Here is a 16,835-nt window from a genome sequence, read left to right as displayed (position 1 = left end):
AATTCAGTGAAATATAACAGATGTGATACTGTAACAGCGCTCCATGCAGTCATGCCGGCCGCATGACTTTGGATATGTCTATGGACAGTGCCGGCTCTTCGGCTTAGAAATGGAGATGAGCACCACATCCCAGAGTCAGACATAACTGGACTTAATGTCAGGGGACAGTCTTTACCTAATATTGTATCGCTTCAATTCTAAGATGCACTCCCCCTCCCCCATATATAAACATCTTTTAAAATGGGGTGCATCTTAGAATTGCAGGTGTACCTTATATATTTTTGTTGGTGGTGGTTACAATCAATTGTGTCTTTAAATATGGTATTTGGTTTTGTTAAAGTCCATCATTGTATTCAGGAAAGAATTATGGTTCTCTTCCAGGTAATTTTATCCACCAACATTGCAGAGACCAGCATTACCATCAATGATGTCGTCTATGTTATTGATTCTTGCAAGTGAGTTCTTGATTCTCTTGTTTATTGAGCTGCAAAATTGGTTTTGTATTGCTTTCTAATCCTCCTTCGAGATATTATCCTTTTGCTACCCCCTTCCTATCCTCACTCCCAACATTTGAGAGCTTGGAACAATTTGATACCACCATTGAATGCAAATGGTTTTAATAGCCATTTCCCCAATTTACTTTGCAGACAAAAAGTGAAGCTGTTCACTGCTCACAACAACATGACCAACTATGCCACCGTCTGGGCCTCGAAAACAAACTTGGAGCAGCGGAAAGGACGAGCGGGCCGTGTTCGCGCTGGGTTCTGCTTCCACCTCTGCAGCAGAGCTCGATTTGATAGGTAGCTTGAACTCTGCTGCTATTTAGTGGTTCACCTGCACTGAGAAATGGACAGTGTCTCTGCGGGTTGAATTTTTCAGTGGTTTCAGTACTACTACTGCTGATATACGCCTGGTCGTTTTGCTGGGTTGGGACTTGGGGGCGTCCCTTTCCAAAGTCTCTCTTCTTTCCTGAAGTACTGGGAACAGAGAAGGTAGTGCTGTTTTGCTTCCCTCAGAGCTGAAGGATTTGTTCGCTATGCCATTTAATGTATATATGAAACTGCTGGAAAAGATTTGATCTGCCAGCAACAGTATTTGTAGGAGTCCTATCTGCAGATTCAACACATTTTGGAGCGCCTCTTCTGTTGCTCAGTATTTCCCTGTGGAAGCTGCTTGCCACCATGTGATTGGTGAAAGAACAAGCAGGAATGCTGCTGCCAGTCGCAGGGCAATGCTCTGCTTTACTTCAAGGACATAGCAAGCTGCAGCCATGGAGCTCCTAATAATAATAATAATAATAATAATAATAATAATAATAATAATAATAATATAATTTATATTGTTATTTATATCTATCTCCCCAAGGGGACTCAGAGCAGTTCCCAGGTAACATCACAAAACATACAAAGCAAAACAACATAACCATAAGATTAACAAAACAATATAAGCATAAAAATTGTCGCCATAACACACATATATTAAAAGTAATCCTGCAGGTTCAAGGCAATTAAAAAATTTACAAGGCCGGGCCAAGTTTGGTGCAAGCCGAAAAATTATAGGGGGCCCGAGAATTAAGTGCAATGCTATGTCAGGCAACAATAATATTAGGTACGGGACTGTGGCTCCTTGCCTCCACTACCTTCTTTTTTAATAAGAACTTGATCAATTCTGTTCCATTTTTAATAGGAACTTTTGCATTCCCATCAGAGAGTGCAGACTGGCTAATCTAAGGGCCCATTTATGCTGCTGGCACCTGACTTTATTTCTTCTTTCCATCTAACTTCAGGAAAGCTGTTTGTCCTCTTTTTCCCCCCAGTGTTATAAAAAAAATCTACAATACAATTGAGGCAAAAAGCCTTTTGATGTATTGTCGAAGGCTTTCAACAAAAAGCAGGAAACCATGAAAATGAACAAAATCTGGCTACCAGTATTTTTTAAAAAACTCTAAAATTACAACAACAACACAACAGAGAGGAAACAATCAGGCACATCTAATCACCCCTCAACAAAAGATTGACCCAAGCACTGCCAGGCCATCAAATGCTAATCAAGGTGGTCAGTTGAAACATTCACACCTAGCTCCAACAGACAAGAGTCCTTTGTCCCACCCTGGTTATTCCACAGATATATAAACCCATTTTCCTAGTTCCAACAGACCTCACTACCTCTGAGGATGCTTGCCATAGATGCAAGCGAAATGTCAGGAGAGAATGCCTCTAGAACATGGCCATATAGCCCGAAAAAACCTACAACCCAAACAGACCTTTGTACAAGGGTGGGGGGGGGGGGTGAACTCCTAGGACAAGAACAGCAGAAGAGTAAGTTAGAAAAAGAGATCGAATTTTCAGATTTTGGGAGGAGCCTAAGAACATCCATTGAACAACTGAAGCTTGAATGTGAGCATGTGTAGTGTGATTGTAGAGTGCCTTGGTGACGCAGCTGGCAGGAGTAGTGATATCCTTGCAGAGGAGCTGAAGATGTTCAAAACATTTCCCGTCCTCCCTTCATTATCTCTCCAGGCTTGAGACTCATATGACTCCGGAGATGTTCCGAACCCCACTGCACGAAATTGCTTTGAGCATCAAACTGCTTCGTCTGGGAGGAATTGGGCAGTTCCTTGCGAAAGCTATAGAGCCACCTCCCCTGGATGCAGTCATTGAAGCAGAACACACCCTCAGAGGTACTTGGGACACTTTTATTTATTTGTTTAAAGCACTAGCCGTCCCCTGCTACATGTTGCTGTGGCCCAGTCTGTGTATATGTGTGCATGTGTGTGTGTATGTGTTTGCGTGTGTGTGTGTGTGTGTATATATATATGGTTTTGTGCATGTGTTGCAATGTATTTTTTATTTCTTGTCTTTTTAAGTCTCTTCCACTGTTTTTATGAGGGGTGGTCACTTGTTGTCCTGAGAGGTGTCTTGTGTCCAAATTTGGTGTCAATTCGCCCAGTGGTTTTTGAGTTATGTTAATCCCTCAAACGAACATTACATTTTTATTTATATAACTGTATATTCTGCCCTTTACACCCTGAAGGGGACTTAGGGTGGAGCACAACATACAAACGGCAGACATTCAATGCTGTGACATAAATATACACATAGGTAAAGGTGTCCAACTCTGAGGTGTGATGATCATCTCCATTTCTAAACTGAAGAGCCGGCGTTGTCTGTAGACACCTCCAAGGTCATGTGGCCAACATGACTGCAAGGAGTGCCGTTACCTTCCCGCCGGAGCGGTACCTATTGATCTACTCACATTTGCATGTTTTTGAATTGCTAGGTTGGCAGAAGCTGGGGCTGACAGCGGGTGCTCATGCCCGCTCCCCGGGTTTGAACCTGTGACCTTTCGGTCAACAAGTACAGCAGCTCAGTGCTTTAACCCACTGGGCTCCAAAAAATACACATACATAAGCATTAAAAAACAGCATGATTAATTAATGGTCTGTATGTATCTACATTGCAGATGAATGAGGGTATGTATTAAGAAAAAGGAATAGTTTGTTTGGTGAAAGGAAAAGATTTTCATAATTACAGTATGTGTAACTTGATTTCTGCAATCAGTTGATACATGGTTCTGCCTCTGAAAAATATTGTTGATTTGTAACACCAGTGCCAGGTTGTTAACAGAACCTCACGTAATTCACTTCCAACTTATATGGGGAACAACAGTTAGAGCGGGTCTGAAATTGGATGATTGGTACCATCTAGATCAGTGGTTCTCAATTTGGGGTCCCTAGATGTTTTTGGCCTACAACTCCCAGAAATCCGAGTCAGCTGTTAGGATTTCTGGGAGTTGAAGGCCAAAAACATCTGGGGACCCCAGGTTGAGAACCACTGATCTAGATGGATTTTGGTTAACCTGTGCTTCTGGTAATTTACCACAGTGGCTGTTGATACCATATTTCATCTCACAATAGTCACCACCACACAATAATTGGACCCCCATTTTTGGGATGGCAGAATTGGTATTTTTGTAAGCCGCACCGAGTCATGCAGGAAATGGTAGCGGGGTATAAGAACAATAAATAAATAAATACATATATGTATACAAATATACAAATACATATATTTGTGTTCCTCACATAATAGTCACAGTGCCATTTGGAACTGATTCCCCCTTTTTTTCCCAAAGGAAGGCAGTTTAAAAAAATAAAATAAATAGAGTTATCTAGAGCTCTGCTCTTCCCTCCTTCCTCAGTAAAGCTCCATTTTAGATTTTGTAAAAAATACCTTGCCTTTGGAGAAAGTCAAAGCAGCTTTGAAAAACAAACAGAATTTGACTTGTTTGAGGCTGGATCTTCCCTCCTCCTCATCCTGTCACCGGTAAGGCAGTTCCCCATCGTGGTCCCTGTGAATTGCACACATGGTAGTTTCTGTGCCTGAGCAAACAGCTTCGGATGAAGAGAACTCAGGCACAGAAACTACCATATGTGCGAATTCACAGGTGACCACTCAGGGAACTACAGTTACAGGTAAGCAACCCATATTTCACCTTTTTATCCAAAAAGGGGATAAAAAGAGTGCGACTATTCTGCAATGAAATATGGTATTTTTACTGTATTAAACCCTGATAGATTTTGGTGATATGTTGCTTCTATTTCAGAGCTTGATGCACTCGACTGCAATGATGAGCTAACACCTCTTGGGAGAATTTTAGCAAGACTCCCCATTGAACCTCGTCTTGGGAAGATGATGATAATGGGATGCATTTTCTAGTAAGTGCATTTTAATAAGACTAGAAATGGGTACTTTTGAGACTGATAATGGTGGAGATATGACCTCTTAGGTTTGGTAATAAATTTAAGAAAACATGAATTAAATTTGACTTACGTATATGTACTTGAAAGGTGGAGGTATTGTTTTTACCTATGTTTGGTGAAAATAATAGCTGCTTCCACCAACATACAGCTTCTTAATATGCACTTGAAATGAATTTTTTTCATCTGTGGTAATAGCATAGGCAGCCCATTTAATCGGTGAGTCGTTCTTTTGTATTGTAGTGTGGGAGATGCTGTGTGTACCATCTCTGCAGCTACCTGCTTCCCTGAGCCCTTCATCAGTGAAGGAAGGAGGTTGGGGTATGTCCACAGAAATTTTGCTGGTAACCGGTTTTCTGATCATGTGGCCCTGCTGTCTGTTTTTCAAGCCTGGGATCATGCAAGGTAAATGGATTCAAGACAACATGTTGGACTTAAAGTTGACTATTTTTACACCTGGATGTTTCCTGTGAAAAACACAGGAAGTCAGTGTTGCCCTTTTTCTTTTGGCAGAGTTGGTGGGGAAACTGCGGAGATACGTTTTTGTGAGCATAAACGACTCAACATGGCAACACTCAGAATGACCTGGGAAGCCAAAGTGCAGTTGAAAGACATTCTTGTTAACTCTGGATTCCCAGAAGGTAAAATGCCCCGTGAATGTATTTGTCACATTATAAGAGCTAGATCGGGGTGTCAAACTCATTTTTCTCAAGGGCCACATCAACCTTGTAGTTGCTCGGCTTCTTGCGGGAATTCTGATGAGATGCCACATGACACCAATCTTACTACAGCTGCATTGGTTACCAATTTAGCACCGGATCACTTTCAAAGTAATGGTACTCACCTTTAAGGCCTTGCATGGTCTGGGGCCGATGTATCTGAGGGACCGCCTCACCCCTTACCAACCCCAGAGATCCCTCCATTCTGAGGACCAAGATTTGTTGGAAATTCCCAATGTCAAGACCTTGCGTCTAACAGCAACCAGACGCAGAGCCTTTACAGCAGTGGCACCATCACTCTGAAATATTCTGCCACCTGAAGTCCGTGCCTTGTGGGACTTACCAGCTTTCCGCAGGGCATGTAAGACATATCTGTTTCGACAGGCCTTTGACTTTTGATATTGCTGTTTTTAAATTGTGTTAGATTTTAGCCATTCTTGTAAGCCGCTCTGAGCCCCAGGGGAGTGGCGGCATATAAGTTCAATAAATAAATAAATAAATAAACAAACAAACAACAACAACCCTATCTCATCAGCCAAAAGCAGTTCCACACTTCCCATTGAAATACTAATAAGTTTATATTTAATTATTGTATTGTTTTAAAGTGTTTTTTGCACTACAAATAAGGTATGTACAGTGTGCATACGAATTCATGGGTTTTTTTTTCAAATTATAATCCGGCCCTCCAACAGTTTGAGGGACTGTGATCTGGCCCTCTGTTTAAAAAGTTTGAGGACCCCTGAACTGTAGCAATAGGTGCTGCAGGATGTTTGCAGAAACAAAAGTTTTTGCAGTTTAATAAACTTTCCCCATGTTTTTATGATGGCACCAATTAGGAAATGACATTCATAACCCAGGAACAAAATTTGTGTTACATAGTGTTATCCGTCATGCGGAGTGGGGATGATGGGAATAACAGTCCAACATCACTTGTGCCTCTGAGGTTGGGAAAAAGATTACAGGACATTTTATCTAAATTCGAACCCTACTATATATCACACCTCCCATTAGCTCTAGTCATGATGTCTAATAATGTGGAATACAGGAGTTGTAATTCAGCACCTGGAGGGCCTCATAAGATGACATGGCGGACTGAAGTCGGCCTGTGGGCCTTGAGTTGTAAACTTGTGGCTATATACTGAATGGGTGGTCCATGAAATGTACATAGCTTCCCCGTTTGCAGCATACATAGCCTTCTGTTTTCTTCCCAGAGTGTTTGGCGACACAGAATTTTAACAACAGTGGACCAGACAACAGTCTGGATATCGTTATCTCCCTGCTGGCCTTTGGCTTGTATCCAAATGTCTGTTTCCACAAGGAGAAAAGGAAGATTCTTACCACGGAGGGACGCAACGCACTTATTCACAAGTCTTCTGTTAACTGCCCTTTCAGCAATCAGGACATGAAATACCCCTGTCCATTCTTCGTTTTTGGTGAAAAGGTAAGCACGTTAGACTCACAGAGTTGGAAGAGACCTTGTGGGCCATTAAATCCAACCCCCTGCCAAGAAGCAGGAAAATCTTTTCAAAGCACCCCCAACAGATGAGCATCCAGCCTCTGTTTAAAAGCCTCCATAGGAGCCTCTATCACGCTTCAGGGTAGAATAAATATTTGGTTACCAAATTACCTTTTCAAGTCTAAGATACTAATTCATGGGGGCTTTTTTAACCAAAAATGTTGCTGTTCTAATTTAAGAACGTGACACTCTGCTATCTCACGTACTGAGAGCAGTACGTGTGAAAAAGATCTTGGAGTCCTCTTGGACAACAAGTTAAACATGAGCCAACAATGTGATGTGGCGGCAAAAAAAGCCAATGGGATTTTGGCCTGCATCAATAGGAGCATAGTGTCTAGATCTAGGGAAGTCATGCTACCCCTCTATTCCGCTTTGGTTAGACCACACCTGGAATATTGTGTCCAATTCTGGGCACCACAATTCAAGAGAGATATTGACAAGCTAGAATGTGTCCAGAGGAGGGCGACTAAAATGATCAAGGGTCTGGAGAACAAGCCCTATGAGGAGCGGCTTAAGGAGCTGGGCATGTTTAGCCTGAAGAAGAGAAGGCTGAGAGGAGATATGATAGCCATGTATAAATATGTGAGAGGAAGCCACAGGGAGGAGAGAGCAAGCTTGTTTTCTGCTTCCCTGGAGACTAGGACGCAAAACAATGGCTTCAAACTACAAGAAAGGAGGTTCCATCTGAACATGAGGAAGAACTTCCTGACTGTGAGAGCTGTTCAGCAGTGGAACTCTCTGCCCCAGAGTGTGGTGGAGGCTCCTTCTTCGGAAGGTTTTAAACAGAGGCTGGATGGCCATCTGTCAGGGCTGATTTGAATGCAATATTCCTGCTTCTTGGCAGAATGGGGTTGGACTGGATGGCCCATGAGGTCTCTTCCAACTCTTTGATTCTATAATTCTATCTCTTTTCTTATGCTTAGAAGACTTGCTTTGTGTAACAGAAAAATCTATATTTGTATAGCTGAGCAGTATAGTTGGAGCCCCATTTTTTGTGATCCAGCTGTTATAATAATAATTATTATTATTATAAAAACTTTATTTATATCCCGCTACCATCTCCCCAAGGGACTCGGTGCGGCTTACATGAGGTCAAGCCCACAGCACATCAGTAAACAAAGGCAATAACAAAAACAATCAATACAAAACAATTAATATAAATAAAATAAACAAAAATAAACAATAACAGTAACACACAAGCATTTAAAAAAAACCTATGGCCGGGCCAAATGTAATAATTTAAAATTTAAAAAATAATGCTGGGCATGAACAAGGTAGGATATAACTGGGATAGGGTTTTTCAAAAAGAGATGAGGGAACGCAGTCAATCCTAAATCAATGGTAAAGTGCATTCTGAGGGAATATTGCTGAGTTTTCCTTATTCTGGGAAGGCACACTGGAGCAACCATGTTTTCAGGCTCCTCCTAAAGACTGCCAGCATTGGGGCATGTCTGATGTCCTTGAGAAGTGAGTTCCAGAGTCGGGGGGCCACCACCAAGAAGGCTCTCTCCCTCGTCCCCACCAATCGCGCTTGCGAAGGAGGTGGGAACGCGAGCAGGGCCTCTCCAGATGATCGAAGAGATCATGTGGGTTCGTACACAGAAATGCGGAGCCCTTGGTGGAGCAGTGGGTTAAAACTTTGTACTGCCAGGACTGCTGACCAATAGGTCAGCAGTTTGAATCCGGGGAGAGCAGGTTGAGCTTTCTCTGTCAGCTCCAGCTCCCCATATGAGGACATGAGAAAAGCCTCCCACATATCCTTGCAGACAGCCAATTACCTCACACCAGAAAAGACTTGCAGTTTCTCAAGTCACTCCTGACACGGAAAAAAAAACCAACATTTTTTGTGATCACCATTTCTTTCTTAACATGTAATGCTGGTTGTTGTAGTCATATATCCTCTCAATATTTGGGACTACAGTTTCCATAATTCAGCACTACTGACCACCTTCTGAAAGTTTTTTTTTTTTTTTGGTCAGGAGTGACAAGAAACTGCAAGTCGCTTCTTGTGTGAGAGAACTGGCCGTCTGCAAGGACGTTGCCCAGGGACGCCCGGATGTTTTGATTTTTTACCATCTTTGTGGGAGGCTTTTCTCCCACCAATGATAGAATTGGGCCAAACCTCCACCAATGATAGAATTGGGCCAAACCTCCCACACAAAACCCCCATGTGAGCCACAGCAACACGTGGCAGGGGACGGCTAGTTTACAATAAAGTAAAACTGAAAACGCAAACAATAAACAACAACATAATTACATAAAACATGTGAATACATAGCAATATAAAATTACAATAGGCACAATCACAATGATAATTGTAAAGGAGAATTGCCTTTAGCATGTAATAATAATAATATTATAATAAAACTTTATTTATACCCCACCACCATCTCCCCAAAGGGGACTCAGGGCAACTTACATGAGGCCAAGCCCAGCGATACATTACAACAAAATAAAATAAAAACACAAAATAAAAAATAAATAAAACATAAGAATACAATAAAACAATGCAAAATACACTGTAGACTTTGCTTCTATTCTTCTTTGCTTTCTAAACATTTAAGCAGTATTGGGTGATGTTCAGTACTTTGTTACTGCATAGGAACCAGAAATGTGCATTTTTTAAAACTTGATTTTGTTTAATATATCAGATACTATGTCAGCTTGATCCACACTATCCTCTGGACATTTTTCTCTTTGCAGATCCGGACACGAGCAATTTCTGCCAAAGCAATGACCTTAGTGAGCCCTTTGCAGCTGCTTCTCTTTGGCTCCAAGAAAGTTACGTCTGATGGAGAGATTATTATGTTGGATGACTGGTATGAACATTTGGCTAACTAGATATTAAATGCATAGAGAAAGGATTTTGAGATACAACTGATTTTGTAGCTGGAAAGGGCTGAAGTGAGTTGTTAGGATTAGAATTCTGTGTTAAAAGTAAAATGATTTTTTATTTTGTTACTTTTCTGTGTATATGTAACCTTGTTAATCTGCAAGTGTTAATTCATTCTATGAAAACTTTGAAGAGTTGTAGGCACAATTTGTCCCATTTTTCTCTTTTAGGTGTAACATATAAAGCCAAATCCATTGCCCTACTGCTCAAAACGTTCTCCTTTAAGACCTATTGCTTTTTTATTTTGCACCCTCCAAATCTTAAGGCCATGCATGATGCTTGGGAATTCTCATGGCCAGAGTTGGAAGCAGTCCCTCAAGTGTAAACAAAGCACATGTTTGTAAGAAAATGATCATAGGGATACAATATATATATATATATATATATATATATATATATATATATATATATATATATTGGGGGGGGGGTAATGAAATATAGGAAGAGACTTATCAAGAGCAATTATGCTCCGATCTTGGGGGTGACTTTGTAGTTTTTTAGATTCTATGATTCTTCCTGTAGATGCATGGTATTTTTTTTTTTTTTTGCAGTTACAGTTACTAGAGTTCCATAGGAAAAAGGATGCCTAAAAGTTCCTGTTCTTCATGTTCTAATACAGGGGTCCTCAAACTTTTAAACAGAGGGCCAGGTCACAGTCCCTCAAACTGTTGGAGGGCCGGATTATAATTTGAAAAAAAAAATGAATGAATTCCTATGCACACTGCACATATTTATTTATTTAGCAGTTTTGTATACCGGTCTTCTCACCTCCATTAGAGGGTTCCAACATGAATATTACAGGCCGGTTTCCAACATGAATATTACAGACAGTCATTAAAACATCATATTCTAAATCACACTAAAACATAAAAATAGCAAAATACAATCATATAATTGCAGTGGTCAGTCATCATCAAAAATCATTATTCATCGTCATCCATCCATATCACAGGATCATTGCTCATTCGTCGAATGCCAATCCCCAAATCCAAGTTTTCACCTGTTTCCTGAACGTTAAGATAGAAGGGGCAGTTCTGATCTCCAGTGGAAGGGAATAGTGCGAGAAATCACTTTAAAACAGTGTTTCTCAATCTGGGGGTCAGGACCCCTGGAGGGGTCGTGTGGTGGTGTCAGAGGGGTCACCAAAGACCATCAGAAAACACAGTATTTTCTATTGGTCATGGGGGTTCTATATGGGAAGTTTGCCCAATTCTATCATGGATGGGGTTCAGAATGCGCTTTTATTGTAGATGAACTACAAATCCCAGCAACTGTAACTCCCAAATGTCAAAGTCTATTTCCCCCAAACTCCAGCACTCTTATTTATTTATTTATTTATTTTTATTTGCAGCTTTTATATTCCACCCTTCTCACCCTGCAGGGGACTCAGGGTAGATTACAGTGTACATATATGGCAAATACTCAATGCCCCAATTTTTGACATACAAACATATACAGACATAGACAGAGGCTATTTAACTTTTTCTGGCCGCCAGGGGAGCTGTCGCTTTCATCGTCCATCTGCAACGCTGATGAAGCACTTCCGCATTCCCCGCATGCTTCCCCGCTGGAATGCTTTGCTGGAGCCTCATAAATCAGTTAATTTAGCCTCCCCACACTTTAAGGTGGTACCTAATTTTCCTACTTGACAGATGCAACTGTCTTTTGGGTTGCAAAGGTAGACAACAGGCTACACACAATTGGTTGGAAACCCACTCCAACCCGGGCTGGCTTCGAACTCATGACCTTTTGGTCAGGGTGATCTTAATGCGTCTGACACTCAGGCAGCTGCGCCACAATCCCGGTGTGGCATATTGAGTATTTGTGCCATAATCCAGGTGTGGCATATTGAGTATTTGTGCCAAGTTTGGTCCACATCTTTCATTGTTTCAGTCCACAATGCTCTCTGGATGTGGGTGAACTACAACTCCAAAACTCGAGATCAATGCCCACAAAACCCTTCCAGTACTTTCTGTTGGTCATGAGAGTTTGGTGCGGGAAGTTTGGCCCAATTCCATTGTTGGTGGAGTTCAGAATGCTTTTAGACTCTAGATGAACTATAAATCCCAGCAACTAACTCCCAAATGACAAAATCAATCCCCCCTCCCAACCCCACCAGTATTCAAATTTGGGCGCATTGTGTATTTGTGCCAAATTCAGTCCAGTGAATGAAAAGACATCCTGCATATCATGACGATTCATAATAGTAGCAAAATTAGTGATCAATTAGCAACGAAGATAAATGTATTGTCGAAGGCTTTCATGGCCGGAATCACTGGGTTGTTGTAGGTTTTCCGGGCTATATGGCCATGTTCTAGAGGCATTTTCTCCTCAGAGGTGGTGGATGCTTGCCATAGATGCAGGCAAAACGTCAGGAGAAAATGCCTCTAGAACATGGCCATATAGCCCGGAAAACCTACAACAACCCAACAAAGATAAAGTTATGTTTGGGGGTCACCACAACATGTGGAACTGTTTTAAGGGGTCGCAGCATTAGGGAGGTTGAGGACCACTCCTTTAGAACAATACAATAATTAAAATGAACAATTTTAACAAATATAAACTTATTAGTATTTCAATGGAAAGTGTGGGCCTGCTTTTGGCTGATGAGATAGGATTATTGTTGTTGTGTGCTTCCAAGTCGTTTCAGACTTAGGTTGACCCTGAGCGAGGGCCGGGCAAATGACCTTGGAGGGCCGTATCCGGCCCCTGGGCCTTAGTTTGAGGACCCCTGTTCTAATACAATTGGTTTCTTAAATAGCACTCACATTGAATACAACACAAAACATTCCACATATTCTGTAGCAACCTCTTTTCTAGAACAGAACCATGTTATATATGTGGGATGTATTTAATAAACTTGATTTGTCTCTTTTAGGATCAAACTACAGATACCTCACAATTCCGCTGCCTGTATTGCTGCCCTGCGAGCAGCAATGGAAGCCCTTGTGGTGGAAGTAACCAAAAATCCAGAAATCATTAGTGACCTAGATCCAGTGAACAAAAATATGCTGAATGTTATTGGGGAAATCTCAAAGCCAGAAGCAGCTGGCATCAATCTCACAGTGGGCAATATGAGGTTTGTGCTGTGCCTTAATTTTTGATTGAGAATGAAAAGCTTGCTTTCCTTCGTTTGTTACCTGAGTGATGAGTAATTACTTTTAAAAAATCAGAGATGCTCTAGTGATCATGGTGTCTTACTTAGCAGGTTAATTTAAGATGTGAACGTAGTCTTCACGGGAAATAAATCTTGCATTTCCAGTGTATAAACTACTGAATGTATTTCATCAGTAATCTGATAGTCTTTTTCGGTAAGCAAATACTATATTTCATCGCATAATAGTCCCACTCCCCCCCCCTTTTTAAATCAAAGGGGTGTGTGACTATTACACAATGAAAAAAAAATCTGCTTTTGATTCTGTTTTTTTTAAAAAAAAAATTAACTGCCTTACCTCTGAGACAGGAGGAGGGGTACAAAATCTGGCTACCAGTATTAAAAAACTCAAAAATTACAACAGCAAAACAACAGAGAGTAAACAATCAGGCACATCAAATCACCTCTCAAAGAAAGATTTCCCCAGGCACTTCCAAGCCATTAAATGTTAATCAAGGTGGTCAGTTGAAACATTCAACTGAAGGCGCGCCTTTACCGCCGCTGCCGAGGAAGACGCAGTGGTGGTAAAGGCGCACACAGGGCAAGGGAGGAGAGAAAGGCGCGTACCTTTCCCTTCTCCCTCGTGCATCTTCCCTGCCTCCGCCGCTGAAGGTGTGTGCGCGGCAAGAGAGGAAGGGGAGTGGCGCACACTTGCCCCGCCCCCCTCGCCCCATACGCGGCTTTCCTGCATCCTCCCACCGCTGCCCCCCCCCCCCGCCACCGTGGCTGCGCATGGGACAAGGAAGAAGGTGTGTGTACGGCAAGAGAGGAAGGGGAGCAGTGAGCACTTTCCCCTCACCCATGCGCGGCTTTTCTGCTTCCTCCCGCCGCTGCCCCCACCACCGCGGGGCCGTGCATGGGACCAGGAAGAAGGAGAGCAAGCCTGCGGAAAAGCCTGCCACAGGGGCTTTCTTTTTCTTTGCCACCGCCGAGGAAGGCTTGCCTTTCCCTCCTCCTCCGTCGTTCCCTGACCCAAATATAAGCCGAGGGGAGGTTTTTCAACCTGAAAAAAAGGCTGAAAACCTCGGCTTATATTCGAGTATATACGGTACTTATTACCCCAATTCAAAAAAACAGGAGAAAATAACCAACAAGGCAGTTGTGTTATTCTCACTTTATAACAACGCTCTTAGACGAAGAAACAAAATAGATTTTAGAAAACAAGTTATTTTTCATCTTTAACGCTTAAAATTTTAAGATTTGTTACTTCAAATTACCTGTGTTGTCAGGCTTTTTAAAGGCTATTATTGTATATTTTAGAGATTACATTTATTGCTTGTTTAAAATAATTTCTATCCCTAGGTATGGAGATGGACCTCGTCCACCCAAGATGGCCAGATATGACAATGGAGGCGGCGGCGGCTACAGAGGAAGAGGTGGCGGTGGCTACAGGGGTGGATATGGAAGGGGGGGATACGGAAGTGGTTATGGAGGTGGCTATGGAAGTGGATATGGAAGTGGTTATGGAAGCGGATATAATTCTTATCGCGGCGGCTCTGGGGGAGGGGGTTATTCAGGAAGAGGTGGTGGTTTTCAGGGTGCTGGAGGCTTTCAAGGTTCTGGTGGTGGATTTCAAAGTGGTGGAAACAGAGGTGGTGGTTTTGGAGGTGGTTGGGGTGGTAGAGGTGGCTACTGAAAAAACAAACAGTACTCCAGTATAACATGATGTATGAGTTAATTTTCCCCATATATTTCCTTTGCTTGTATTGTGCAACTATGCATAGTCCTAGAGTTAACAGTAGATTGAAGCATTTATTTAAATTTTGCTATGTATGTAAAATATTTCAATTCTTAAAATGGTGTTCCATGTCTTCATTTTGATCCTAGTAATACACATTTTTTTCATGGATTGATAATGCACTGGGACCATGCTTTATTTTGACAGTGATTTAAATGCTGTTATTTTAAAACTTATAGAAAATGTTATAAATCACTCAGCTGAGACTTCAGTGAGTTTGGTCTGTTCTTTTCAATCTGTATGATCTTGATTAAGCCTTCTGTATTTGACCAGAAGTTAGGACTTAAATAAAATTGTGAAATGACTTTTCAAAAAAATGCTTTTTAGTAGATACCTGCAGATTTTGCAATAGCCAATCAATTCAAAAGCCAATGAAAAGGTTAGCTCTTGCAGTCCTTTACAAAAGCAAACAGGTTAATTTTTGATTTACGTATATATTTGTCTTGTGCAATGAAAAGCAATGCTGGGAAATTTTAGAGCTGAATAACCTTTAATTGGAGCTCCATCTGTACATCTCCAATGTTCATGCTTAAGACACACCTGCCTCAGCGCTTCCTCATGTGCAAAACAGTATAAGGGATGTAGAGGAGGGAAAATGAAGTTCACTAACAGCAGAGCTGTCAGGGTATGATAGAACTGTGCCTTGGTGATCTATAGCAGCCCAGCTATTGATCTTGGCCAAGAGGCCAGCAGGCATCTTCCTACTCTTGCAAGTCATACATCCCTTCGTCATGTGCTACTGCTCAGCAGAGGCCTAGTCTCCGAAGCAGCAGATGCAGTCTACAACACGTCAGCAGCGTAGGGGAAGTATCAGGCCAAGACAAAGCTTCGCTTTTAGTGACACCTCCACTCCCTCTCCTGCATAGGTGACTCCTCCACTCCTTCATGGTGTTCCCTCACTCCACCATGGTCTGGTAGACAAGCCAATGTCACTCCCTGGGCTACCTTCCACCCAGCAAACACCACTCGTTCATTTTGGCACGTGCTTTATGTGGCATGGCAGCCTATCACCACCAACAGATGGTCGCTTGACATGGTTCATCACAGCTAATTCATGTGTGAGAGGCCGCTGCACCTTGGGTCTATCAGAACGCCACTTTTGGCTGTTCTTTTGGATGAGGTTTGCACCCTCCTCCAGAAAGGAGCAATCATACGACTCAACCCCTCCCAGTTTTCATCTGTCCCTGTTTTCATCGGGGTTTTAATCGATATATCTGGCCATGTAGATTCTGGATGTTAACCCTTCAAACTATCCTCCCTCTCCCCCCTGGGGCATGGTTCACTGCACTAGATTTGAAAGATGCCTATTTCCACATAGCCATCGCACCACACCACAAGTACTTGTCCTTTAAGATAGGGAAGAGGGTAGTTTTTTTTCAGGGCCCTCTATTTTGGATTCTGCACTGCACCTCATCCTTTAGCAGTGGTGGTGGCTCACTTGAGGTTACAGGGAATCACCGTGTTCCCTTACATTGATAGGTTGGTGGTCAGGACCCCCCATTTGCAACGAGGACAGATTTCACGAATCGGCCTCCATAGAGCAGTTCAGCACATTTTGCCTGCACCATCTGTGCAGGCCAGGCATGTCCAGTCCACATTCAGGCATATGACCTTCACAACGGTCATTTGCTGGCAATCTGTCGGTCATTGAAGTGGCGTGCTGTTCCGCCCCCCAGGGCCCTCAGCAGTTGTCACCACTGATGCTTTCCTCCCAAGACTGGGGAACCCACTCTGGCCCCATGGCAGTGCAGGGTTTGTAGTTGCTGGTCGAGGCCAAGCTCCACATCAATGTCCTGGAGCTCACAGTGATTCAGAACACCTTTTGGTCATTCAAGCACTCCCTCCGACGCCGCATAGTCCAGATATGTACAGATAACAGGGAGGCACGCAGTCCCACTCACTTCTCCACCTGACGCTCGACACTTGGCATTGGTGCATCCCTAGGGGAATACACCTTGTTGCATTACATCTTCCTGGCCAGAATACAGTGGCAGCCACCTCAGCAGGACAGAGCCCACCAACCACAAGTGGTCTCTGCATCCCCATGACGCGGCTCACC

At 42.5% G+C, this 16,835-nt stretch overlaps 1 protein-coding gene across 3 annotated transcripts in view; it reads left to right on the top strand.

Moving 5' to 3' along the window:
- DHX9 (DExH-box helicase 9) overlaps positions 1-15,093 on the top strand; it is a 52,662-nt gene extending 37,569 nt beyond the window's left edge. For all 3 annotated transcript variants that reach the window (XM_067467619.1, XM_067467618.1, XM_067467620.1), the window contains 10 exons: positions 382-455; positions 648-800; positions 2,520-2,680; positions 4,603-4,714; positions 5,000-5,161; positions 5,270-5,397; positions 6,687-6,916; positions 9,695-9,810; positions 12,763-12,963; positions 14,341-15,093. In XM_067467619.1, coding sequence (XP_067323720.1) covers positions 382-455; positions 648-800; positions 2,520-2,680; positions 4,603-4,714; positions 5,000-5,161; positions 5,270-5,397; positions 6,687-6,916; positions 9,695-9,810; positions 12,763-12,963; positions 14,341-14,674 — 1,671 coding nt within the window. In that variant the 3' untranslated portion in view covers positions 14,675-15,093. The remainder of the gene's footprint in view (positions 1-381; positions 456-647; positions 801-2,519; positions 2,681-4,602; positions 4,715-4,999; positions 5,162-5,269; positions 5,398-6,686; positions 6,917-9,694; positions 9,811-12,762; positions 12,964-14,340) is intronic.
- The last annotated feature ends 1,742 nt before the right edge of the window (positions 15,094-16,835 follow it).

This window comes from Anolis sagrei, chromosome 4 (genome assembly GCF_037176765.1).
Source record: "Anolis sagrei isolate rAnoSag1 chromosome 4, rAnoSag1.mat, whole genome shotgun sequence".
In the NCBI taxonomy this organism is placed as follows: Eukaryota; Metazoa; Chordata; class Lepidosauria; order Squamata; family Dactyloidae; genus Anolis; species Anolis sagrei.
Note: the sequence above shows the minus strand (reverse complement) of the source record. Positions and strands in the feature narration are given on the sequence as shown.